General features: G+C 45.2%; 1 protein-coding gene across 1 annotated transcript in view; it reads left to right on the forward strand.

The window, feature by feature from the left end:
• The window catches only part of LOC129381556 (phospholipid-transporting ATPase ABCA3-like), a 62,913-nt gene extending 50,541 nt beyond the window's left edge, over window positions 1-12,372 (forward strand). Inside the window, exons 4-7 of the mRNA XM_055064531.2 lie at window positions 3,339-3,637; window positions 5,979-6,152; window positions 6,642-6,855; window positions 12,098-12,372. Of these exons, the coding sequence (XP_054920506.2) occupies window positions 3,339-3,637; window positions 5,979-6,152; window positions 6,642-6,855; window positions 12,098-12,280 (870 nt within the window). The 3' untranslated portion in view covers window positions 12,281-12,372. The remainder of the gene's footprint in view (window positions 1-3,338; window positions 3,638-5,978; window positions 6,153-6,641; window positions 6,856-12,097) is intronic.
• Window positions 12,373-27,603: the final 15,231 nt, after the last annotated feature.

The raw sequence follows: 27,603 nt of genomic DNA on the forward strand, positions 1-27,603 counted from the left end.
CGGGGTCAGTAAACTCAAGTCGTGTTTCTACATTGGCATCCCAAATAAAATTTCAATTGCGCGCCACGGTAACATTTAGAAGGCGAAGCGTTGTGGGCACGCAGCCCTCCGCCGTAGCCTCGGTAGCGCAAGGCATTGAATGAGGAACGGGACTACAGCAGAGGTCGTCTTTCATTGCCAATAACTTCGCTTCTGTTGAGGCTGTGAAGTGCTTTCTGCAGCAATATATTTTTGAAGTAACCTATTTTCACTTCAAATGTCTTTGCCCACTTCGATAAAAGTGGTTCAGGGCCCTTTTATTGTAGCCTTACCTTCCCTTCTTAGTAATATGCCCGGGAGGTTCTGAAGGCACCTTCGCACGAATGATAGAGAAGCGTCCCACCTACTCCAAGGGCAATAAACCGCGAAGGCCAATGTACAAAACATTCTTTTTCAAACAATATTTGCTATATACAATAAAATTATTCCCCTATTCAACCCAGATAGGGTGTAAGCATTGGCGAATTAGATATTACGAATGCTGGAACACATAATCTTCGCCTTAAACGTCACCCTAAAAATGCAGCCGTCCGGACAGCTCACCTCAGGACATTCCGAAAAGGTATGCGGAGTGATGCAGCGGTTGCATTGACCTAATTTTTCGCAAATCACTCGGGACTCCAGAGGTGCTGAACGATTTATAATTGCAAAAATTATATCGATTCATAAATCAGGCAGTATAAATAAAAAAATGTATACACTATTGGTTACCTAGTACATCCGGTAAGGTTCCAGGACGCATAATATTAAAGCCCACAACAGTTTTTCTATTGAGCATTGGTTATCTGCCTACCAACATCGCTTTAGCAGTGGTTCGTCAACAGTAACCTATCTGACAGAACTAGTCCACGGTCTTGCGTTTACAGCCAATCACCGCTGTCAGAATATTATATTGCTCAACGTAGCTAAGGCATTTGCTTGTGTATGCCGCAACAAATTAATCCATAAAGTTGAAAGTGTTGTTGCAGAAGGGCCCCTTTCTGCCTGGATAGCTTAATTTCTAAGCAACTGTTCACAATTTGTAATGTACAAAAAAAAAGCTTTCCAACACTGTTGCAGTTACTTCCGGCGATCCCCAAGGGGCAGTTATTGGGCCATTACTCTTCTTGATCCATATTATTGTAATCACACCTAACACTGATTGAAATATAAAACTGATCGCCCACAACTGCATTATCTATAGCGAAAATACTAATTAAAGCTATCTGATATTCTAATTGATAGATTTCAATTCATGTTACTGTCAGTTTTAACATTTTGTATGCTTCGCCCGAACTTGCGTAACCCTAATATCTTCTGCGTGACTTCTTCTTGCCTCTCCACGCAATATCACGTCTTGTAACGAAACAAAATATCTTGCGTCAGGATCTTTATGTTTCTAGCTCTACTATTTGCTCATTAACTCCCGTCTTTGAGTAATTCATTTTCGGTTGCATTTTGTACCACTGTTCATTGAGATTTTCTGTTTTGTTTGTTTGGTTTATGTTTTGTGTAATACAAGTGCGCTAATACTAAGGCGTAGAGCTGTCATTGGGCACTTTCACAAAATAAATGCAATTAAATGAAAACGCAAACATCTACCCTGTGATGCAACAAGGAAAGCTAGACTATCTGACTCTACGTATGAGATCATTCGAATACCGCTAACTGAAGTTTAACAACATAAATACCTTGAGGTAATATTAATCTAAGACCTCAGCTGGGATAAACACATTACGAATATCATTGCAGGAACGTTAGGCAAGTTATTCTTCCTCAAAAGAAGCCATGCGCTCTTTATCACATCAATGAAGCTACACAACGTTCGTAAATCCAGTCCTCCATACGCAAATACAGTCTGTCTGGTTTCCTCTTTGAATGACTAACAAAACTAAGAGGCAATAGAAAGAAAGGTCATGAGGTTCATATTAAATACCTATAAATGCCTTGACTCAGCAACTAATCTTCTGAGGTAGTCCAGATTGCGAACTCTGTCGACGAGATCAAAACACGCTTCCCTGAGCTTGTTTCTGCTGCTAAAGAGTAACTGTAAGATGGACGTGTCCACGTGTATCTTATTGTCTGAAGCTTGAGAAACACGTAACAAACAGGCATACATTTTAACACAATACAAATGCAATAACGACAGGTTTAAATATTCCTTCCTCTGACTCGTAGTACCTGAATGGAGCCGAAGTAATTCTGCTATAACCAACATAGAATTGTTGTCTAAATTTACTGCAGAAGTAGAAGCAGCAGTCTGTCAATTAAATAATTTATCATGACATGAATCATCCTCACAAAGTTTCCATTGTCATGATTTCGGCTTCCCGTTTTTTTTCGTAAGTAGTTGTTATGTGGACACATACATTTTTATTACTGTATGACCTTTAGTCCTAAGATGATTGTTGTAACTGCCACTTTTCCCGCTGATTTCTTGCCTTGATATTTCTTCTCAAATCGTTCCTTCTATCTCTCTCGAAACGTTATATGTCCCAAGTGCATGCTCATCGCACAAATATAGATTTTTTCGACGCATTAAGTGTTATATTTCACTTCATTCACATTATATGTCTAACTGGTTACGTACGCGTTCTCCAAAGCTAGTTTTTTTAAGTATCATGTTAACTGTTGTGTGGGAACGTGCACTTGTATTCCTAAACACAGCGTCCCTTTGACATTACCATCCCTGGACGAGATTAATTTCTTTAATTGCCCCTTTTTTCAGTGAACTGTTCTGCCTTGACTTTTCTAAAAATAATGTTTTGTGCTTAAATCCTGTACACCGACAAACATGAATATATACTGTAGTACCCAACTCCACGCTCTCGAGTGAGAGTAACAGTATTGTAAATAAACAAATAAATAAATGTCATCTCATTGTCATGATGCCATCGACGTCATTCCTTGTTCATCATTTCATTATCGTCACTACGCCGCTGTCATACACTCGTCGTCATGCCGTAATGCACAAGGGCGACCTTGGCAAGTGAGTGCCATATCAAAAGTGGGCCGACATCCGAAACAGGGCAGGTAGCATGTAGCCGAGGAAACGGATGTCCGTGAATGAACACCGCACAATATAAATAAACGTGAGTTCAGGAACATGATGTGCGGCGACATCGCTTGAATCCTCATCGCCTTGCCGTCGACATTCGTCAGACATGGATTCTGCTGTAATTTTCGTTTTATTTCCTACCAAGCCTTTCGCTTTTCACCACTCGTTTCTCCTTGGCGTTGATTTGTAGATAAACTAAAGTTCCCAAGAGATTGGCGGTCAACCTATCGGATACTGCTAGAGGCTCTGCTGCACTCTTAAGGTGCAGCACCATTTTCTGTGTTTGTGTCTCCAGAGTGGCCTAGAGGCAAAACAACAGGCTGAAAATCTGTGTGTGCATAAATTTGGTTTTCCCTGTCCCCGTTCATCGCAGTGGCAATCGCAGATAAGCTACTGTTTCCAGCTGGGAGGCCTACTGGACGGGCTGAATGCGTACGAGTACTTGTACCTGATTGGTCGGCTGCGAGGCATCCCTGAGTGCGAGTTGAAGCCCATGGTGGACAGCATCATATCGGTCGTTGACCTCGACGAGCACGCATCGAAGGAGTGCGGCGTGTACAGGTTGGCGCACGCCGATTGAAATTATGTAGCTATCAATCTTACAACTAGCCGTGTGCGAGTAGCAATTTCGGGAAAAAAGAAGTATCGATTGTCAATTGAATAGCAGCGAAACGAATAGAATCGGATATCGAATACTTTTTGAACTATCTTCTAGTAATAGACAGCTGTTGTCATAATAAATATAAAACGATGCTCACGTCCTAGTATGTGCTACATTACTGCGTTTCTGTCACGAAGTTTTATTTAAAGTGTGCATGGGAAATTAGCGAGAAATCGGGAGTTTGTTGGCGTAGAACATATTTTAGAAGAATGCAAAAGACGTGACTCGGCGCATTTTAGGCCCGTACTGCGCGCGCGATATTTACCATATTTCTGGGCCAATTTTGTGTTTTATTGCTCACAGTTGGCGCTTTGAAATCGAAAACTATTGAAAAATATTCTTCTTTACAATAGTGTATACGAATTCGAAGATCGCATCGAAAACGGCTACACTTGATATCTTAAAAAAGTTGGGAATATTCACACACACCTATTTGCGACAATTCTGGCTGATATTTACAATTTGCTGCGTCCTATTACTACGAATGTTCGAATAACAAAATTCGTAAAAGGATTACAAATATTTCCTCATTTCTCATCAAGTGCAAGACAACCGTTTCGTTCTGCGCTACCAGTGAAATGAAAGCTTAAGCGAACTGATTAGAAAACTGGGCAAGCTTGTGTCGTTTCATGCCTAATAACAAACAATGCACTGAAAACGAAGACAAGAGAGGTGCACACAGCGCTTGTGTTTGTGCGTACGTCTTCATTCCTCTTCACTTTCAGTGCGCTGTTTGTTATTAGCCGTAAAGCCTTGTTTACAATATTCGATGCATGCGATGCCGCCTTCAAATGAACTTTGGGCCGATTCGGGAGCTTGTAAATTAGAAACACGAGAAAAAGTTTCGGAACACATACTGATTCTCATACGATGCCGCTCCTATTTGAGCGGCATCGCGACACAAGGAGGCAGTCGAAGAGGCATAAAGACGGCGCAGTGATTGGCTTGTTACTCGGGGCTCGGACCCCGCTTTTAGCCACAAGGTTAGCCTACATAGTGAACCTTGATAATGGCGGTAGCATAGAGGCAGGAAGAGCGATTGACTATGTGCTTAATGGGCAAAGTACAATACCGCAGTACTGTAAAGCGCTCTAAGCGGATGCAAACACAGTGACAATGTCCGAATAATTATTTCGGTCGCTGAAGTTGACAAAACAAATCTGTAATTTGTTTATGTCGAGGCATCATAATTGTCTGACTGTAAATTGTTCAGCAAAAGTTTAGAAATTCGCTCTTTAGTTCAGAAAAACCAATAAATATTTTATTGTGACCCAGTTCTCCTAGGGACACGCACACTGCTTCTAAGGTCGGTGAGCATACGCCCTGCGTATGCTCACCGACCCAGCTTTGCATATAAACGAGATAACACCGTGCCTCGTAAAGCGGCTGCGATCATCTCCTCCCCCTCTGCACCTTTTGAGTAATGCAGTCCGGTTGGTGCCGCACCATTGAATGGTTGTCTTGCTGTCCACCACATTCCAAATACCAGATATTTGTTCGTCCACTACTGAAATATGCATCGCCCTTCTGCTCACCTCACCAAGTCTGTCTAATCAACTTACTGGAATCTGTGCAAAACCGCGCTGCACGTTTCATCGCTCGAGATTATAACCAACTCTCCAGTGTGACTAACATGAAGACTTCATTATCGCTATCATCCTTGGAATCACGATGGAAGATAGTCACTCTCTGTTTATTGTACAAAATAGTCTACAACGCGAACGCAAATACCTCGCCACTATCAAAACCACATCGCCTATGTCGCATTCTTCATAATCAACATAGTTTTATTCGTCTTTCGGCCGTAGCCAAGCCTTTACCACATCTATGCTTCTACGAGCAATCGGTCAATGGAATGACTTCCAGGATGATATCGTCTGTACTCATGACCATATGGCATTTAGAAATAAGATATTAACCATCTATGACTGTTTGTGCTATCCACATGGTCACTTGAAATCCTATTTATAGATTTTATAGAGATATCATGTAGGTCCACTCAATTTTGTATAAAACCCACTAATTATTCTAGTATTACAATGTTACACCATATCTACTACATTTTACCATTGTATAATACTTTGTTGCTGAATTTCCTTTGTTTGCCTTCATGTTCTTGTTAAAATTATTCTCTAGTCCCCCTCAGATAAAACTTCTGCATGGAGCCTGTCAGTATTTGTAAACAAAAAATAAAATGTAGCAATCTGGTTTTGCTCCCCCCCCCCCCCCCCCCCGTCCCAGCGGAGGCAACCGCCGAAAGTTGTCCATCGGTGCCGCTCTGCTGGGCCTGCAGCCGTTCGTGTTTCTGGACGAGCCGTACGCGGGCGTGGACGTCGTGTCACGGAACAAGATCTTCCGAGCCGTCGCAGAGATCAAGAAACGCTCGCTGACGACCTTTGTGCTTACGTCACACAAGTGAGTGCTGTCACTATGCAGGCAGAGTTGTCACACAACGAAGCGAATGGGAAAATTGCTGTGTTCAAGCGAGGAGCAATCGAGCGCTCGATTTACTAGTCACAGCCGAACCGAGCCAGTGCAGAAGCAAGTCGAGGTGTAAGCACCGAGAAAACCAACTTTGTTTTTCAACCTCTTCTGCTCAACTGATTTCTGTGGCCATCATAATGCCTTGCAGGGGATATCCGACATTGAGAAAAGGAATCTGTTTCCTTGAATGTGAGTGTCAGCAATTCTAACTAAATAATGTTCCGAGATTTACGTCGGGCATTATCTCTATCGGCCCTGGTGTCCGATAAAAAGGACACGAACATAAATTGTTCCAAATCATGACGCAAATGGTTACGACAATAGTACATCGATGCATGTCCCAAGCTGAAGCTTCCTCGAAGTTCTAGCACATACGTGTCGTATAATACTGTGCTTCTTACAACTCTCACCAACCTGCAGCATGGACGAATGCGAGTTTTCATGCGATCGGCTCACCATCATGGCCAACGGCCAAATGATGTGTCTGGGCGCGCTGCAGCGACTGCGCGAGAAGTTCGGCCAGGGCTACCGACTCGAGTTCCTGCTCAAGCACACTGCGGAGTCAGACGCGCCCAGGCTCAAGCAAGCTGTCGCAGAACTCTTCCCTAAAACTCTACTCAAGGACGACAACAAGGTACCCCAGCTTTAACGCTATTACCGTTACTTTCGAACTCCATCCGACTGCGGAATGCCTCTATATCCATCTATGTGTTTCCGTTACTTACCTTTTATTGCGGTAACATTCTTAGAGGACTTCACGCACTTCTCGGGTTCTGCCCTGCCTATCTATCTATCTATCTATCTATCTATCTATCTATCTATCTATCTATCTATCTATCTATCTATCTATCTATCTATCTATCTATATATCTCTATCTATCTATCTATCTATCTATCTATCTATCTATCTATCTATCTATCTATCTATCTATCTATCTAACCAACTAACTAACCAACCAACCAACCAAACAACCACTGGAGCAACTTCGATCACTTAGTACCTGTTAATGTGTACATAGTGCCGATCTTCAACAAACCTCGTCCTTGCCGACATGGCTCACTCTTGGTGCGCGATTAGGTAGGTGCCGAGGTTTAACGTAGTTCTTTGCCGCAATCTAGGAGCGCTGGGTATATGTGCGGCTCGTGTTCTACCCAGTAGCTTAGGTAACCACGAAAACGTTAATATATATATATATATATATGCAATGTGCGTTGACCAAGAAAGAATAGAAGATAGGTTAACACCACGATGTTTATATTAAGTATCATGCAAAATGGTGGGTGATGTTATTTATGTGATAAAGGAACGTAGATGTAGTGTGCATGTCACTAAAAGAGATAATAGTACATTTAGCAACGTTAGGCTTCATTACCTGCGTCTGCAAAAATGCGCTATATATATAAGTATAAATATATATATATATATATATATATATATATATATATATATATATATATATATATATAATGTACCACAAGGCAGCATTCTTGGCCATTACGATTGCTCATATACTCACGCGTGCACATTATTGCAGACGACTACATTCTTTATCGCACCGTAAAGTGTGCCAATGATATACAATCCTCCAAAAATATCTAGAACTTATTTCTGTTTGGTGTAACACTTGGTTAATAAAGCCTAACGTTTCTAAATGTAATATTACCTCTTTTAGCGACAGGCACACTAAATCTACGTTCCTTTAACACATAAATAACATCCACATTTTACATGATACGCAATATAAAAATCTTGGTCTTAACCTAACTTCGATTCTTTCGTGGTCAGCGCACATTGCATACATTTGCGCCAGAGCTTCGACATAATTAGGATAAATGGTATGCAAGTTACATAATTCTACTAAAGACATTGATCAACTAGCTTATCTAACGTTTGTTCGACCTCAGCTTGCATAAGCCGGATTCTTCTAGTCTTCCCATCAGAAATACTTAAACGAAAAACTCGAATCTATTCAGAATAGGGCTGCACGTTTTATTTCATGTTGGTAGGAGTATACAGGCCGCCATTGAACAGGCCGCCATTGGAATCTGAACCTGGCAACGTTTAACGTTAGAACGTTATCTAATGAACAGAGTCTAGCAGTGCTATTGGAGGAATTAGAGGGCAGTAAATAGGATATAATAGTGCCCTGTGAAGTTTGGAGGACAAAAGAAGCATATACAGTGCTAAAAAGCGGGCATGTACTGTGTTACCGGGGCTTAGCGGAGAGACGAGAACTAGGAGTCGGATTCCTGATTAATAAGGAAATAGCTGATAACATACAGGAATTCTGTTTCATTAACGAGAGGGTGGCAGGTCTTGTTGTCAAATTTAATAAGAGGTACAAATTGAAGGTCGTACAGGTCTACGCCCCTACATCCACTCATGATGACCAGGAAGACGAAAGCTTCTATGAACACGTGGAATCGGCGATGGGAAAAGTCAAAACAAAATACACTGTACTGATGGGTGACTTCTACGCCACGGTAGGCAAGAAGCAGACTGGAGACAAGTCAGTGGGGTAGTATGGTATAGGCTCTAGGAATAGCAGAGGACAGCTATTAGTAGAGTTTCCAGAATAGAATATTATGAGGATAATGAATACCTTCTTCCGCAAGCGGTATAGCCGAAAGTGGACATGGAGGAGCCCGAATGGCGAGACTAGGAATGAAATAGACCATATGCTCTGCGCCAACCCTGATAACATACAAGACATGGACGTGCCCGGCAAGGTGTGCTGCAGGAACCATAAGATGGTAAGAACTCAAATTAGGCTAGATTTGAGGAGGGAACGGAAGAAACGGGTACATTACAAGCCAATAAATGAGTTAGCGGTAAGAGGGAAAATAGAGTAATTCCGGATCCAGCTACAGAAAAGTATTCGGTTTTAACTCAGGAAGAGGACCTTAGTGAACGACAATCTCATGGGCATGATTAAGGAGTGTGCAATAAAAGTCGGTGGTAACTTCGTCAGACAGGATACCAGTAAGCTGATCTGATCAAGAAATGCCAATGTATGAAAGCCTCTAACCCCACAGCTACAATAGAACTGGCAGAACTTTCCAAATTAATCAACAACCGCAAGACAGCTGACATAAGGAAGTATAATATGGATAGAATTTAACATGCTCTCAGGAACGCAGGAAGCTTGAAAGCAGTGAAGAAGAAACTAGGAATAGGCAAGAATCAGATGTATGCGTTAAGAGACAAAGCCGGCAATATCATTACTAATATGGATGAGATAGTTCAAGTAGCAGTGGAGTTCTATATAGGTTTATGCAATATCAGTGGCACCCACGATGATGATTGAAGAGAGAATTGTCTAGAGGAACTTAAAATCCCACAAGTAACGCCGGAAGAAGTAAAGCCTTGGCAGCTATGCAAAGAGGGGGAGGCAGCTGGGGAAGATAAGGTAACAGCAGATTTGTTGAAGGATGGTGGCCAGATTGCTCTAGGACAAACTGGCCACCCTGCATACGCAATGCCTCATGACTTCGAGCGCACCGGAATCTTGGAAGAACGCTAACATAATCCTAATCCATAAGAAAGGGGACACCATAGACTTGAAAAAATTATAGACCGATCAGCTTACTGTCGTTGCCTACAAAGTAGTTACTAAGGTAATCGCAAATAGAATCAGGAACATCTTAGACTTCTGTCAACCAAAGGACCTGGCAGGATTCCGTAAAGGCGACTCTGCAATAGACCATATTCACACTATCAATCTGATCATAGAGGAATGAGGGGAATATAACCAATCCTGATATATAGCTTTCATTGATTACGAGAAAGCATTTGATTCAGTCGAAACCGCAGCAGTCATGGAGGCATTGCGGAATCAGGGTGTAGACGAGCCGTATGTAAAAATAGTGGAAGATATCTACAGCGGCTCCACAGCCACCGTAGTCCTACATAAAGCAAGCAACAAAATCCCAATAACGAAAGGCGTCAGGCAGGGAGATACGATCGCTCCAATGGTATTCACATCGTGTTTACAGGAGGTATTCAGATACCTGGATTGGGTAGAATAGGGGATAAGCGTTAATGGAGAATACCTTAGTAACTTGCGATTCGCTGATGATATTGCCTTGCTTAGTAACTCAGGGGACCAACTGCAATGCATGCTCACTGACCTGGAGAGGCAGAGCAGAAGGGTGGGACTAAAAATTAATCTGCAAAAAACTAAAGTAATGTTTAACAGTCTCGGAACGGAACAGCAGTTTACGATAGGTAGCGAGGCACTGGAAGTGGTAAGGGAGTACATCCACTTAGGACAGGTAGTGACTGCTGATCCGGATCATGAGAGTGAAATAATCAGAAGAATGGGCTGGGGTGCGTTTGGCAGGCATTCTCAGATCATGAACAGCAGGTTGCCATTATCCCTGAAGAGAAAAGTTTATAACAGCTGTGTCTTACCAGTACTCACGTAAGGGGCAGAAACCTGGAGGCTTACGAAAAGGGTTCTACTGAAATTGAGGACGACGCAACGAGCTATGGAAAGAAGAATGATACGTGTAACATTAAGGGATAAGAAAAGAGCAGATTCGGTGAGGGAACAAACGCGAGTTAATGACATCTAAGTTGAAATCAAGAAAAAGAAATGGTGCATGGGTAGGACATGTGATGAGGCGGGAAGATAACCGATGGTCATTAAGGGTTACGGACTGGAGTCCAAGGGAAGGGAAGCGTAGCAGGGGACGGCAGAAAGTTAGGTGGGCGGATGAGATTAAGAAGTTTGCAAGGACAACATGGGCACAATTGGTACATGACCCGGTTAGTTGGAGAAATATGGGAGAGGCCTTTGCCCTGCAGTTGGTGTAACCAGGCCGATGATGATGATCATGGTATGCGTATAACACAGGCATAAAACAGATTAAATTTGACTCCTCACTACAGCCCTTGCAGGATCGTGGTGATATAGCCCAGCTATCATTATTTCATACATACGTCAATAATGCAGCGCCATCAGTTCTGCCTTTTGAAAGTCCCCATTACAGGTCACACAGATTGTACAATCAGTTCATTTTTTTGCGCATCTACGCAAAATCTAATTCATTTACTTAATCCTTGCTTCGAAGAACTATTCGCCTTTGGAACGATTTTCATAACGCTATCGCCTATGATAATGAATATGAAAATTTCCTGCGTCTTCGAACAGTGCATTTCTCAAACTCTACATAACCTAACATGATATTTTATCTTGCCTTTCCCGTTATTAATGTGCCACTATCCCTTCATCCTCGTATATTATCCCTGCTGTTATTACGTGCTATGGGTTCGCACTTACAGAGACGCGCAAGACAAAAGCAGCAATATAAGTAATTAGCACTCAGGTGTAAGTTTTGTATTATTTTCCACTTGAAAACAAGATATTTTATGTTTTCTGCAGCTTAAGCTAACGCATGTGAATAGGTGGAATTTTCCTGAGAAACGCTCTTTTTTCGTGCGTGCTCAGTAGCTCTCTCTACATTTTCACAGAAAGCTTCCCGCAAGTATGGAATCCCGTGCGAGTGGTCGGATGTTATTTTACGTATGTGGTCAGCATACCTACCTTCCAATGAACCGCACTATATTTAGGTGTCTAACTATTAGCTGCAATTTCCCGTTTGACGTGTTGCCAACTGGAATAGCAGCTAAAATATCTTCTACCCTATCAACTAGTTGGATGTCATTGAATCATGAATCCTTCTTTATTTTTTTAGCATTGTGCTGTGTAACCGTGACATCTCGAATAGAATCACATGGTTGCCTTACGAAATATTAGATCGTGCTTAGGAGGTTATCCTTTTTCCGACGATGGAGATGAAAATGTTTCCGTTGTCTTTTTGTGCGAGGGGCGTACATGTAGTACGTCATTGGGTGCTTTCTTGCCGTCCAGAACCTTCTTGGCTACCACCTGATGGAGAGAATTCCTTGGAGCGAGCTGTTCACCAAGGTGGGGCAGCTCCAGGAAAATTTCCTCCTTGAACACGTTCTGGTCGGGGAGAACACCCTCGAAGACATCTTCTTGAACTTCGCCCGAGTACAAGGTCGTACCTACCCTCCGGGTGTGTTCATTTAGGTCAACGTTGGTACGACAGCGCCCGGCAGCGCCATCTGTTTCAGTATTTAGACACAACTCCAGCTGCTGCGAAATGCTTCGGCATGAAAGCAATAAAGGCCTTTTTGACATAACACGCTTGGAGTTCAATAATTTTTTGCAGTGTTCACGAACAGCACTTGTTAAATCCTGGTTGAAATACAGTGAGAAAAGAACGAATAAAGTACCAAACTGAGTTTACGCTTAAAGGGATCAAAAGCGTGCCAGTGTGGGCGAGTTGGAATGTTATGACTTTTTTAGGCTTGTAGCGCAGCTCAGAAAGAGCAAAAAGGAAGGAGGTAGGGGTAATTTCTGTTCCCTTTCATTAGCCGTACCTCCTTCCTTTTTTGCTCTTTCTGGGCTGCGCTACAAGCCTAAAAAAGTCCTAAAGGGATGCTTCGAGAAAATATATTGGCGCATAATCAGTGTCCCATGTTGATCAGATGGTTGATTTCGACCCCGTTACCGCAGAACAGCAGACCAATGCGCTTACCATTCGACGACGGACTATCCAGCTACCCAGGTAGGCGGGGAAAATGATGCGCTCACCGACTCATCCGCCTCCGTGGAAACTTTGAAGTGACAACCTCTGCTCTTCTCCGTGAACGGGCGTCTAGGAACCCGCAGCCTCCACCAAACTGATACGGAACGCCAAGCAAAAGCAAGACCGTATTTATGCAGTCTACGGTGTGGCGTTGCACCAATACAACCAGTGCTCCGATTACCGCGCACCAGGATGTATCTAAGTGCCCCGGCGTTCCACCGAGGTGGTGGTGGTGATAAACTTTAATAAATATTGAGCCGTATCTTAAGCTATTTCTGGGTTGGCCCTTGGTCTCGTGAAGTGGCCAGCAGTAGGTGACGTCCGGCGACTTCCGAAGCCCAGCCCACCAGCTGCTTTTGGACAGCTGGGTCGGAGCTGGACACCGCGACCTCCCATCGCTCGAGGTCAGTGAGTTGCCATTCTGATGGCGGTTGGAACTCAGAGCATATGTACAGTATGTGATGGAAATCAGCTCTTGGGGCTCCACACAAGGTACACTCTGGAGAGAACAGCCCTGGGTGCATTAGTGCTAGAAGGGTGGGGGAGAGAAAAGTGCGAGATTGTAGCTGGCGCCACGTCACCTGCTCTATTTTAGTGAGTGCTTTGTGAGGCGGAGGATAGTGGAGTCGTTGCTCTCTGTAGTGGAGTGAAATTTCGTGGTATGTGACCATTCGGTCACGGGCGCTTCCTGGCTCGGCGGTTTGCCCTGCTCGGTTGACGTACGCTCGAGCGGTGTCATGGGCGGCTTCGTTGCCTGGATGGCCCGCGTGCGTGGGGACCCATATGAGTTTAATGGGCCTAGTGGGGGGCTGAGAGGAGTTGAGAATTTTATGGGCGACGGCATGCGTCCGTCCTTTTGCAAAGTTTCTGATCGCGGTTTTTGAGTCACTGAATACGAGTGTGGCAGTGGTTGAGGAGATCGCAAGGGCAATTGCCACCGAGCGATGCCCGCGTTCCTAAACGACTACGGCGTCCGAGCTCAGTGGTGAGGTTACGGGCCGCTCGGACGGGTTCAAGCGGCCGGTAATTACCTCAAAGTGTTCGCTGATAATAAACGGGGTCTTCTTGGTTTGGGGCTTGAACAATTGTCTGCTGTACTCTTCCTGCAGTGCGCCGCCCCTGGCACGGTGACAGTAACGCTAACCGCGCGATACTTGTATTACGAAACCATTACATGCCACATTCCGCAAAAATCCGACCTTGTCGTCGGCGGTGTGAGCGAAATATCGTACAAAAAGTTGCCGACGGCAAGCACTCCGTACAGATGGTTAAGCAGCGTAGCTGAAACGTGCGGTGCCAGTGTTTAGCACTGGGTTTATGGCGACGGTTCATTAGACGTGCCCTTGGTAGGCTGCCGGATCCTCGGTACACAGTTGCGGCTTGCACACGGCTGCACGAGCATATTCTTGTGCACTGGTTGCATCATCGGCATCGTGTAGCCGAGGTCGTTCCCCGTTGTGCTCGCGGCGCTGCTGATGGCAAGTTGCCTGCTCCTCAGGAGTACGTATGGCTCGAGGCCTACCCTTTCAGATCCGGAGAGAAACAGGTGCGCGCGGTCTCGGCTGCGACTGAGAGCAGCAACCCCGCTACTGATGCAGACAATCGCGCGCCTCTCTTTCTCTTTCCCCTTTCTTTAGGCGCATGCGCATGTGGTTGCGCCGGATTGGATTGGATTGGATTGGATTGGAGAAACTTTATTTATGCCTGCAGTTGGGTGCTCGCGCGCCCCGACGAGGGCCTACGTCATCCTCGAAGTTGCCGTTACTCGGCGCGGGTCTCCGCTCGCCGTTGCCGGCTCGCTGGGTCCGTGCCGGAGAAGTTTTCGTCGTACAGGCGACAGGCGGCCGAATCGCCTAGCCACATACAGCTTCGCTGTAATAATCTAGCTTATGTTAGTAAATTTCCTTTCCGCGGTGCCAAAGCGGTCATTGTTGCCACGAGAAGATGCCGTCAGAAAAGATTCAAGAACAAAAGTCATGGGGCGACGCCGCCTTGAAATTCTGCCAACAGCATGCCGTGACGTCGCAGATTTTGGCAATGTCCGCTCGGGTCTAGTAAAATATTTGTCGGTCAAAATGTACTGCATCGAATTCCACAAATGCCAAACACTGAACTTACGAAGTTTCAAGAACGTTCACTGAACCGCAGCGACCGAAATGAGAAACAAGATTTCTTCACAGTCGGCTATGTCACGCTGACGTATAGTCCTTGGGGTTCTGGCGCGAAATTAAGGAATTAAAACATTAAACATCAGTTTCTCTTTTAATTATAAGCGCATTACCGCAATATAAGAGATATCGGAGTTGTTCAAAATAACTTCATCAATTTCAACTTGTTCCGTGATTGTCTTTACTGCGCCTTTTAGTTGTCGCCATTACGTGAGCAGCTTTCTAGTGCGAATTCAGCAGGCTGCAATATATTCGGTACTACACATTGGCTACAGTATATATGAGGACTAGTTATTCGTCGTTTTAGGTGTTGTAACATGGCTTAGGAGAGGCATTTAATTTAACTCGGCCACAGGCGGCGTGCTGCACCCTGCGGCAAACTTGTACAACGAAAAATCATATATATTCCGCACAAACGTAACAGCACGATTTGGCGAGCTTTCGTCAACTCGTGCTGACGTTTAAGTTAAAGAAATTCCTGCTTGCAAAGAGTTTCTAAAAGTTACAAGTTAGATAGGCTTCATTTGAGTTGCGTAAGTATTTATCAAACGGAAACCTGCAGCTGTTTTCGTCGTACGAAGTAGAAAAACCTTGATATAAGAATGTCAATCACAAGAATATATGTTAGCGTGATATATAATAAAAGAGTTGCGCGTGAATAAACATTACCACCATTTCAAACCTCAAATTTATTTTGCGTGGCCATGGTTACGAGACGTTTTTTTATGCAAAACGCCTTGCGCTGTCGCAAATGTTTTCGTTAAGGGCCGCGTGTCGCAGAAATTTCGCTGTTGGTATCGGTGGGCCTGTATGTGACCGAAAATGTACGTACATATTAATCTATATATCTATGCCTCACGTTGTTATATGACATGCGGTATGTACGCTTTATATTGCCACGTCATTCTATGACTAAAGTTGCTCATACCTTGTCTTACATTATTGACAAATTTATTCCTGGGAAATTTGAGAATAACCCATTCTGCAACATTACCTAAATTATAATGAAAAGTGGTGCTCACGCTGGATGATGGAACTAAATGTCTCCAAATGAAAGTTAATGCATGTATCACGTAATCGCTCCATATCCAAATTTTTATACTCTTTGGGCTCTGTGAATTTATGTAAGGTCGACAGTTACCGCTACCTTGGCGTTATCACCCCTAACAAACTAAATTGGTCGAACCACGTACTACAAATAACAGCCGATGCCTCAAGATCCCTTAACTATATTAAAAGATCCCTATCCGTGTCTCCTTCGTCTATTCATAAACTAGCATATGAAATTTTTTATCCGTACCAAATTAGAATAGGCGTCTACAATTTGGAATCCGCATCAAAAGTACTGGATTGACACTTTAGAAAGCTACTCAACATCGTGCCTCCCGTTTTATCTTATCGAATTATGACAACACTATCAGCGTTAATAACTTGAAGTTATCTATTGGCCTACCCCTTTTAGCATCAAGACGTATAATTTCGCAACTCTGCCTATTCCATAAATTCTGCCTCGGTTTTATTACCACCCGTGCGCTCATAACATCGTCTATTCAATTCTTTTTGTATCCAACGCCTTCATTCTAGAAACGCTGTCAACAAATCCTTCCTTCCCGTTGCAATAGAACAATGGAACTCGCTCCCGGAATCCACTGTTGTAAAGCGAAATCCTTCGAAATTTTGAGACTTACTAACCACCCATATTCGCAACTAATTATGCAAAAACCTGTTCTTTTTAGTGTCTTTTCAGTTGTTGCCTTTTTTTGCTTTGTACATGACCATTCCTTCGATGTTTGTATTATTGTTTGCCCCCCCCCCCCTATGTAATACCCCACTGAGGCCCTTAAGGCACTAACAAATTATGATGATGATGATGATGATGAACAGTCCACAAACCAATGCCCTGCACAAAAAACACGGGCAGCCCATGGCTTTTGTATGAAATCATCTCAGAGAAAAATATTCAATATGGTAAACAATAACAGGAACCTGAAAATGGTGTAATTTTTTTTGCGATGCTCTGCACTACCTACGGGATCGGCCTGCAAAAGAGGCGGTGTTTCTACCAGAAAACTCGCCTTCGTGCATAGCGTTCACCGCCAGCGTTTCCCGGTAAGCATTACGGTTATATAAGCTACAGCAGTCGGGAAGCGTGAGAACCAGTCAGGCACCATTGAATGCTATCGGGGCATTAAACTTTTAAATTGCGAACTTCAAATGGCCTCGAAATTTTTGCGCACAGTATGGTCGCACAAGAACTCACTTTCATAACACAGTGCACCAGGCGACAATATGACGCTACACTGTTCGCCTCCGACTGGATGGGTGAGCTATACCTGCTCAACGGAGCGAGAAGGGCTGCTCAGCGCGCTGGAATCCTGGACTGAGGGGGACCGCAATGCACAGCTACCCACACTCACGGGCTCTTTTGTATAAAGCTTGTTCTCTCTCTTTCTTCACGTTCGTCGCGATGGACTTCATTCTCTGCTACTTGTAGTTCGTGTGAGTTTCGCGAGCAAGAAAAACGTGCGCAGCATGACGCGATAACGAAACTGCTGGAACGCGAAAGCGTCGGTGGTGCACAGTTGAGCAAAAATTAAACCTTTCGACTGCCCGCGTCGTTGTGAAGGGTAAGGTCAGTGAGTATTTTTGTAAGAATCGAATTGAAGTAGACAAGTAGCATTTCCTTCCTTCTTATAATGAAACACAATTATATTTGTTTTATGAGTGGTTGAGCCCTAGTTACAGAAATAAAACTAGGATTTTTTTCATCATCGGGATAGTAGCCGAGTATCCTGGGAGAGCCCCAAATTGTGCCTTGTAGTTATCATTTTTTTATTAATGATGTTCACTATAATATTGGTGCCCTGGAGGTTCTCGCGCATTAATCGATAATTTAAGCTAACTTTACCTATCTGCAACTCTCTAAGAAACCTCGTTACTTTTCAGGGGAAGTGTTGACAATATTTATCGACCCTCCTTTGAAGTTATGTGCCAGAAATTTGAGGATGGTAACAGCTATCCCATCATAACTCGGAGTTGCCAAGCTCATACGAGCTACGACAGAAAGAGGTTACGAAGAGTTGACTTCTTCAATTTTATTCCACTGGTTGGAGCAACTTAAACGCAACTGACACTTCACGCGAAATCGTAGCGCAAAGCCGCATGCTATGCATTCAAGATTGGTCTCTGATTGGTCTTAATTTCTACTGGGGCCAGTAGGACAGAGTTTGTAATGTAGCCGAGGGACGAATTCTTCTTGTACTCCATGAATGGGCGAAGCGCCTTCATATTATTTGTTTCAGACAAGTAAGCGTTTACATGAGCATTAAGATCATCCATAGTTTTCATAATTGTACGCGTCAAAAAATTCAACATAACATTGGTTTATAACCGAATTTTGAGATGTTATTGTTAAAAGATGCTTTTCCGAGCAGCTTTACTGAGGCATATTTTCTTTCACATTGCTCAGTGCATGAACAAGCTGCTTTTTGTTTTCAGTAGAAACATCTACAGTGAACGTGGAAGGCTCTGTTGCAACAATCAGATGTAATAAAACCTGCTCGGGGCGCGCAGCGTTATAAGTCGAAGTTATTAGTTAAAAGCGGAGTGCACTACTGTCAGACTGTACAGGGAAGCCGAGGCCTCCGTCAGACATCCCAGCCTCTAGCCCCGGCTTGCTCCTTTTTGTGAAAGGGAAAATCAACTTCACTTCACTATCTTTTTATACGTACCGTTGTTGACGAGCTTTATGGTTTCATCACTGACTCTTTGCAGGAAAGAGATAAAAATAATATAGCCTGTTTCATTCAGGGCGTCGCCACTTTGCAATCACAGCATCGTTTATTTCGGCATATTACTTCGCCATGCTGGTATGTGGTCATGTGCTGGAGGGTGGCCAGTGGGCGTGCTGTAGACAAGTTGCAAGTTTCGCGTTTTCCTGAGATGTCTGAAGAAGTTTTCGTGATTGGGAGCGTTCTTGCCGTGTCTTTGGTAAGCTCTCCGCTTCGATACAGCCTCAATATCGAACGGCGACTGGCCCTTGGACGCTGCCACAGCTCCACCTGCGATCGTATTAGAAGACCGGGCAAGTTTGAACATTGTCCACACGTAGCATACGAGCAACGTGCTGTCATTGTATGTCTAGCCTTGACCTTCAAATGAGGTACCGCTCAGGTGATGCTATGCCGTTGGGCGCACCAGCGTACAACCCAATGCAGGCAGCTAGCGAAGCAGGGAGATAAGCTTTCGCAGCATTCCTGCTCATCAAATTTTCGCGGTACCATTTTTAAGCGTTGTTTACCAGCACCTGAACATCGAGCTTCACGAAATCAATAGCTGTAAAATAACTCTACCGGGAGAACCGTTAACACAGAGTACTCGACAAAGCGACTTCGGCACAGTGGCCACTAATATGGCCCGGCCAACCAGACGCGTGTGACGCGCTGAAACGATGTACGCACTTGTTAGTCCCGAGCTGTGCCTGCACAGGCAAAGGCACGTCGCTGGCTCAGGATAGCTGAAAAAGAAGAAACGGCACTCTGCAACAGCAATTTTATTCCCTGAAGTAGGCGCTCTATGCGCCGCATCGCCCAGACAGCTTGTCTGCGAGATTTAGAAGCACGGGTGAGCACATGTGAGCTAGGGGCGGCTGGCACACGATAGGCATGGGTTTGCATTCAGAACGAAAAAGAATGCACTTTCATTTTTCAAGTAGGCTCGTGCTGTCTCTATAATACGTCCTAGGTAGAATTTCACCAGTACGTTGGTTGCCAAGCGTAGTAATCTTGGAACACATTTGAACAGAATATCTTTATTGCGCGCGCACAAAAGACAGTTGGCTTACTCCAATCGAACTTTTTGACGAACTCGAATACGTACCTTTCGTACATATCCGAGTTGGATCACGGGTGCCGGCGTCGTCCCCATGCTCTCACTCGAAACAAAATCTTCTGCACACGCGATGGATCTGATAGTGACAAGCCTTTCCTGTTTATGCTGGCTGTCCAAAGCCGACACTCGTCTGCAGCCTTAGCGGCGGAGTCAACGGAGTCGCTGTGACTCAAGAGGCACTTCACTTCCCAAAGTAGCTTTTGCAGCCGAATACAGCACAGTCGTAGCCCGCTAACCTTGAGTCATCTGAGATTGCAGCAATTGCAGACGGAACACGTTACAATCGCACCACTTAGCAATGACCCCGCTAGGACTCCTAGGTGGCGCTGCGAGAAACGGCAATCCGAAACAGGCTTTGGTTAGGATTTTGTGGCGAATGGACGTGCTTTTCGGGGCTGCGTGGTAGTGGCGAAATCATGTCTTTGTGCATGCTTTGATCTTGCTTCTATTTTTGATTTGCTGATTCTTTCCTTTTAAATAGTAATTGGGTGGCTTTCTGTCTCTTCACTTTTTTCCTTGTTTCTCGTATTTCTGGTGAGCGGGTGTGTTTCGCGTACATTCGGTTTTGCAGGATGGTTAAAGCGTCCTTTAGCGCCACGTGCTTGTACGCGTGCAGCCGGGTGGGACGTTGAGTGTTTGTAGTCTTTAAATGGTAGCTTGGAAGTGGCAAAACTAATACCTATTAGTGGTTGTACTGTGTGTGGTTTGGTAGAAAAGTGACAGCGTGGCCGCATGGTTGAGCGCTTGCGAGAGCGTGTCATACCTGCGGTCTCCGCGGCATTGATTGCTTTTGAAACAGTGGTGAGATCTGCCTTACGGCATTTTGAAGATTTAGATTCTCTGCGTATCGGTTTTTGCTAAAAGGCAGGTGCTCTGCATTGATATAGTTTTATAGTATTTGCATCAGTAGTAACATCATTATAGTATTATAGTATTTGGGAAAAGCCGTTCAATATATGGCGGGAAAGCCGGAAAGCATGATGTGCCTGGGGGGTCCCTCAAGGCATATGAGGAGACGGATGAGAATGGAGAGGGTGTCGAAATAACCGGCACACAATGTGATGGCGATACTAAGCTGCAGAAAATGGAGCCTTTCCCGGAAGAGCTTTTAAAACAGGTGGAAGAGCTCATCAATGAGGTAAACAGGGAGCGTCATGCACGAAAGGTAGTTGAAAAGAGACTTGAAGCAGCCGAGGAAAAGCAGAACAGGGCCGCCATTGTGAACGAGAATGTGCGTGACAATAGAACGCAGACCCTCGACATGAAAGGAGAGGGAGTGTCAGCAAAGTACGTGGAATGCGTGCAGCGTGATGAAGAGTTAGCTGGAAAGCGCGGCACCTACGTTGAGGCCGCCACGCGGAAAAAGCAGGAACCCAGGGGACAATGCCCCTTGTCGAGTCGGAATCACGCGGGAAAGGACAAAGGCAAGCAGGGAGAGCTACGAGAGAGCGAAAGGGCGATTATCGCCGGCGACTCAAACCTGGTTGGGTGCTCAAAAGCAATTGTGGAGAGGGTGAAAGGCGATAAAAGAGTGGTGGTAGGGACATTTCCATGGCGGACACGGGGTTCTGTCATGGAGCCAGCAAAAGAAAAGCTCGCTGAAAGTGCCCACGTGCGCAACCTTGTCATAGTAGCAGGTGGGGCTAAATGACGCCGTAAACAGGAAAGGGACATGACTAGGCCAGCGCTTGGCGAAGGGGCTGGATCACTTGCGCGAGCCATCCCATGAGGTGCAGATCGTAGTGTGCACGGTACTGGAGGTGCCTGTGCGTGACAGTCACGTACAAAGAGCCGTAGTGGCTGCTAATGAGGCGATATAGAAAATGAGCCCAGAGAAAGGCTTCGAGGTTGTCGAAGTAAACAGGGAAGTGAGAAGGCGTGGTGGTTTCAAACGTGACGGGATCCACTTCAATTACAGGCTGGCACGAGAAGTGAGCTGGCGACTTGGGGTTCGCGCTGTAGCTTTTTTAGGGGACCCGCGGGCGCTCAGGAGGCCAGAGTAGGTATAAATGAAGAAGGTCCCCAGGGGAACCTCACAAGAGCACCACCGTCGATAACAGAAAAAGGAGGAAAGCAAGAAAGACAGCTTGCCATGAAATAGGCTACATAAACATGCAGGATGGCAGAAGGAAGGAAAAGTGGGCAGAGATTGAGGAGCCGTTAAATGGCGAAGAAATAGCGGTGTATGCGCTTACAGAAACGCACATTAGAGATTCACAAGAGCGGCCAATTATTGAGAATTATGCTTGGGTAGGGGGCAACAGAACTAAGTCGGAAAGAAACGGAGGGGTAGTCGGAACGCTCATCCATCAGGGAGCCAAAAAGAAAATTGTCAATTCACAATGTCAAGAGCATCTTTGGTTATCAGGTACAATGAGTGGGAAAAAGTAGTAGTCTCAATGTAGTCTCCTACATTGAGGATTCTGGGCCGGCGTCCCTGTACTAGAGGGAAATTAATTAAACTAGGAAACATACACATAAAAAAATATTTTGTTCGTTAAACTAATGTGACAATCGGCCGGGTTACTTGTGCAATAATTTCCAAATTTGTGATTATATATTTTACATGACTGGTTTAATTCAGGTGAGAACAAGTATTTGTTTATTGTCGCACTCCAGTTGATAGCACCTATTTGCATGCAATTCCTTTAGCGATTAAAGTATTTTCTATTATTAGGGTGTTTTAGGTGTTGCACAACATCCACTAACTATGATGATGAAGTAGATCAATTTTATGAACTATGCAGCATCATACAGTACACTGATCAAAAAACATAATCGAGACTAAACGAACTGCAAAAGAAATATATCGTATTTTTTTTCGACGGAGACGCACACATTTCTCCTTTGTTTCTAGAAAACATCATCGGTTAGAGGGTTTCCGGAGAAATACGATGACGTCCTGGGAATCTTAGAGGCGGAGCTGCTTCAACACCTGACTGCGATAATTTGACTGCTAAATGTTTTGTCAGGTGGTGATGTGTGATCATTTGCCAAAGGGACCACGCATTCAAATAAGCTAAGTGTGTTGGAATATGAACTGCATCAAATTAGCTAAGAGTTTTCAGTAAACGCATGAAAGCACAGGCTCATAATGTGCAGTGAGGAAGCCTCGAAGAAGGAAAGTATGAGTGCGAGCTGCAACGGCACCTTTGGTTGGTAAACTCTCGCGGCACTTGCCTAGGAACGTTCGACGGGAATAACTGGGCTGCAGCTAAACTTTTTCCACCAGGAAACACCGCCCGTGGGGCTAGTAGCGACTGAAAAAATAATAGCTAGAGAACTGTATGGCGGCTAACGGACAGTGTTTTGTCAGCTCTTCACTGAATCAGAGTTGCGACGAATTCAATGACAGGCAGTACCATTAAAACTAGAAAGACAAATAGCTCAGACGCCACTGCCGGGGCGAATCACCGCTGTGCAAAGTATAACATACCAAATTATTGACTCGATGTACGTCTGAGTATGCCACTCTATTTGTAGAGCTTCCGGCTGTAGTCTAAAAGGTGCTGGCTTGTAATGACAGCTTTGTAAATTATTGCTTGTATTGAAGAGGCCCCGAACTTGGCGAGACGAGAACCTACCTATTGCAATATTCCGCAAAGGAACAACAAGTGTTGCATTAGAACGCACGTACCTGTAAACGCTGCACCACTTATCTGAGTTCGCGCAACGAAAAGAATGCGTTATTAGCCCGAAGCGTGAGACAACGCACGAGGTATATGAGCCGTGCAGCTATATCAGTACCCCTCCGCAGATCCGCCGCACGATGTCACGCACTGCCAGGCAATTTTGTATCTAGAAAGTGCATTTCACAGCATGTGGAACCACAAACGTGTCACGCATGCCTCTTTTTTAGAGCGCAGCTCTTAGGCACCCGTTCCTGCGCTAGAACGTTAAGGAAGTTAAACGGAAAGAACGTTAAACAGAAAGTCAGAGCGGCTGAAATATTCTCATGGATGGCGCCAACGGAAAAGAAACCTGCCATGAGTAACTACTTAAGAGACAGACAAATAACATTAATTACAAGGTCCTGAGAAGCTTTGCCCTAGGGCAGAGCTGCGGGCCCCTCCCATGTGGGGACTGGTAGGCCGAGCCTCACCACCGCATCGCGGGCTCTCTTGACAGCCCAAGTTTGACGCTAAAGTTCTGAGCACTGAATGGCAGAGCTCCATCCTTCTTCCGTGATACGACTGGGTCCCTGTAAGGAGGGGCATCGCCAGAGCATGTGTGCGAGATTGCTAACAGCCCCACAGTCGGGGCAAGTAGACCTAAAAGCCTCTGGACTGATCGTATGGAAAAGGGCCAGGTTTGGATAGCACTTAGTCTGAAGCATGCGTAAAGTGGACGCCAGAGGTCTAGCCAGTTTTCTATGAGGGGGAGGATAAGTCCCCCTACCCAGTATATAGTGCGCAGTTATTTCGCTGAAAGTAGTGACAGTCTCCCGAAACTCCAGAACCCCCGAGTCTGAGCTCGAGCCTGCTCCCGCGCGGTGGGTTAGGCGATGTCATTGAGATTGGGAAAGGAGTCAAGCTGGGGGTCGAGGTGAGTCGGAAACCACGTGATGGTGTGCCTTGAGAATATCTTGTTCTTGAGAATCTTGTGAGCCTCCTCAGCGATGGATACTGAAGCGAAAGCCCTAACCACCAATCTCGAATCAGTGAAGATTTGTGATTTCCTGCTATCTGGCAGTGTTATAGCAACTGCGACCTGCTCTGCTCTGGTTGGTGTTGAGCACTTCAGGGAAGCCGCATGCACTGTCAGTCCGTTGTGATCAACGAGCGCCATGCGAAGTTAGATGATATTGAGCATGCATCGACAAAACATGCCGAATAGGGATCGTCTTCGGAACGCTTGAGGAGGGCGAGGGCTCTTGCCCTGTGTGTGCCTGCGTTGTGTTGAGGATGAATATTACGGGGAAACAGTGTGACTGGCATGTCGTTCTTTGATCGTCTGAGACTTCATATTTCCGCTCTTCCATGAACATAGGGCTCATCCCAAGAACCGCCAGGATCTTCTTTCCAACCGGGGTACAGGATAGAGGGGATAGTTGGGCTGACTCCTGAGCCTCGATTATCTCGTCCAATGTGTTGTGCGCTCCACGTTATATAAGGAGATCCGTGCTCGCCCGTGACCGAATGCCTAGTACTTTTTGATACATTTTCTGATGAGCGTGTTTAATCGTTTCTTCTCGGAGTTTTACCAATTGTGCATGGCTGGCACATAAACCATGACTCATGAGGAAGGCGGGAACAAACCTGATGAGGTTGTGTTCCTTTAAGCCACCACGGCCTATTCGAGACTGTTGGTGAGTCTGATCGTGTTCTCAGTCTTGGCTGTGAGCTTGTTGAGCGTCGTATTGTTACTGTAATTGGATTCGATGTACATGCCAAGGACCCGAATGGTTTCTACCCTAAGGATGGTACAGCCGCTTTTAGTGAGGAGTTTGATTTTTATTTCACACGACGGTTTCCAACCTCTAGGTTTTGGACCTCTCCTGACTGGCCTGTAGAGGAGGAGCTCAGACTTGCTCGCGGAGCATCTAAGCCCCATATTTTCCAGGTACATATCTGTTTGATCTACAGCCTCCTCTCAACCTAATTCAACAGCTCCTTTGCTTCCTGTGATGCACCAGGTTGTGATGTCATCAACGTAGAGCCTATCATTGGCCCTTCTATGTTAGAGAGCCCTTGCGATAGTTTCTTCATGGCGATCTTAAAAAGCAGTGGTGATACTACATGTCCTGGCGGCGTGCTTCTGGGGCCCAAACTGAAATTGTAGGACTTGAGGTCACCGATTTTGAGCATGGCCTTCCGATTCCTGAGGAACGAGCTTATGTGTCTGTGGAAGGCTTGTCTCAAATTGAGCTCCGAGATGGAGTTCAGAATGTGAGCATGGGCTACATTGGCAAAGGCCTTCTCCAGGTCTGAGCCTAAGATGCCTCTTATATCTCTTGTGGTGTTGTCAATGATGTGACACTTGATGAGCTTCATTATGTCTTGCGCTGCCAGGACCGGACGAAATTCCATCATGTACGGAAACAATCCTTGTTTCTCGATGTGCTTGGAAATTCGATTGCGTATGACACGTTCCGCCACCTTCCCCACGCAGGAAGTGAGCGAAATGGGTCTCATGTTTGAGAGACTCTTGGGTCTGCCAGACTATGGTATGAGGATGATCGAGGCCATTTTCCAGTACTCCAGGACAACCCCTCGTTCCTATATTTCATTGATCCCCTCTGTCAACCATTCTATACAGCAATCGTCCAGGTTTCTGAGGGCCCGGTGGATGCCATCAGGACCAGGGGCCTACCTCCGATTTAGTTACTGGAGAGCTTCCCTTACTTCGCATGCCTTGCAGGGGTTATCTAGCTCGGGGCAAGACGACCCTTTCTAGGGGGGATAGTACTCGTCTCTCGGGTTGCCAAGTGGCAGATACTTGCGAGCGAGCCTGTCGAGTATGGTCAATAAGGTATCTGGTTATGGTGCCTCGTGTGGAACCTTCGCTATCACCTGTCTTTGGTTTAACTTGTTATTGGTATCATCGAGCAGATGCTTGAGTAGGCTCCATTTAGCTCCAACTCTCATCTGGCCATCCACGGAATTGCAGACCTCATCCCACTGTTGTCTCCTCAGGGTTTGGCAATGATCTCCGATAGTTTTGTTGGGTTCCGCGATCTTTTTTCGGATTCTTCGGTTGAGTTTCTGTCCTTTCCATCTGTTTACCAGTGACGTTTTTGCTTCTAGAACATTAGCGAGGCGGCTATCCATCCTGTCTACCTTAAGTTTAGTTTGGACTTTGTCGCCGCACTGATATCCTCCTTTAAATGTTCAGCCCACTGCTCTAGGCTAAGTGCTGAGTCAGGTGTTCGTACTCGCTCTTCCCTAATCTTGCGAAACTAATCCTAATCTGTAATAGTGAACTCTTTGCGGTCCGCGCTTCCCACGTTGACGGAGGTGGCCAGGATGTTGTGATCACTGCCAAGGTCCACTTGGAGGTTGGACCAAGAGGCCGATTTTAGATTCCGTATGAAAAAGAGGTCAGGTGTGGATCCCTAGAGCAGGAGTTGCGGAGTCTGGTCGGAAAAGCCGGATCTGTTATAAGCGCGAGGTTATTATTGACTCTAGTTTGCCATAGGTCCGCGTCCTTGTCGTTAGCATGTTGCTACCCCCGTGCTTGATGCGGAACGTTGAAGTCTCCGGCCACCAGAAGTGGAAATGTATTGGCCTTGCTAGTAGCCCTGTTGATAATTGCCGCGAATCTTTGCCTGAGGCCTGTGGGCGTACTGTATATGTTAAGTATGAAGATACTTGCCTTGAGCTGTCCGCTGGGGAGGATTTCGACAAGCGAGTGTTCAACCTTATTAGATTCAAGATTGAGATCGTGGGCTATGAATGTACCTTTGTTTCTGACTAATGTGCTGAAGCCCGTCTCTCCATCACCATATTGGGTATGCGATTTATAGACGGGTAGGCTCACCATATCCGTGAGCATTTTTTGTAATAGGATTACATGTGGCGTTTCCGATTGGGTCCGAATGAACTGTTGGAGGACATTCCCTTTACTATGGAATCCCCTGCGGTTCCACTGCCACACATTAATGACCCTGTGATGTGCCGCCCTGGTGGGATGTAGTAGTTAGCTTGTGCTATAAGATGATCTGCAGTTATGCCGCTGCCGATATTTCAGGATTGGTGTTATTC

The sequence above is a fragment of the Dermacentor andersoni genome, chromosome 11 (genome assembly GCF_023375885.2).
Source record: "Dermacentor andersoni chromosome 11, qqDerAnde1_hic_scaffold, whole genome shotgun sequence".
Taxonomy (NCBI): Eukaryota; Metazoa; Arthropoda; class Arachnida; order Ixodida; family Ixodidae; genus Dermacentor; species Dermacentor andersoni.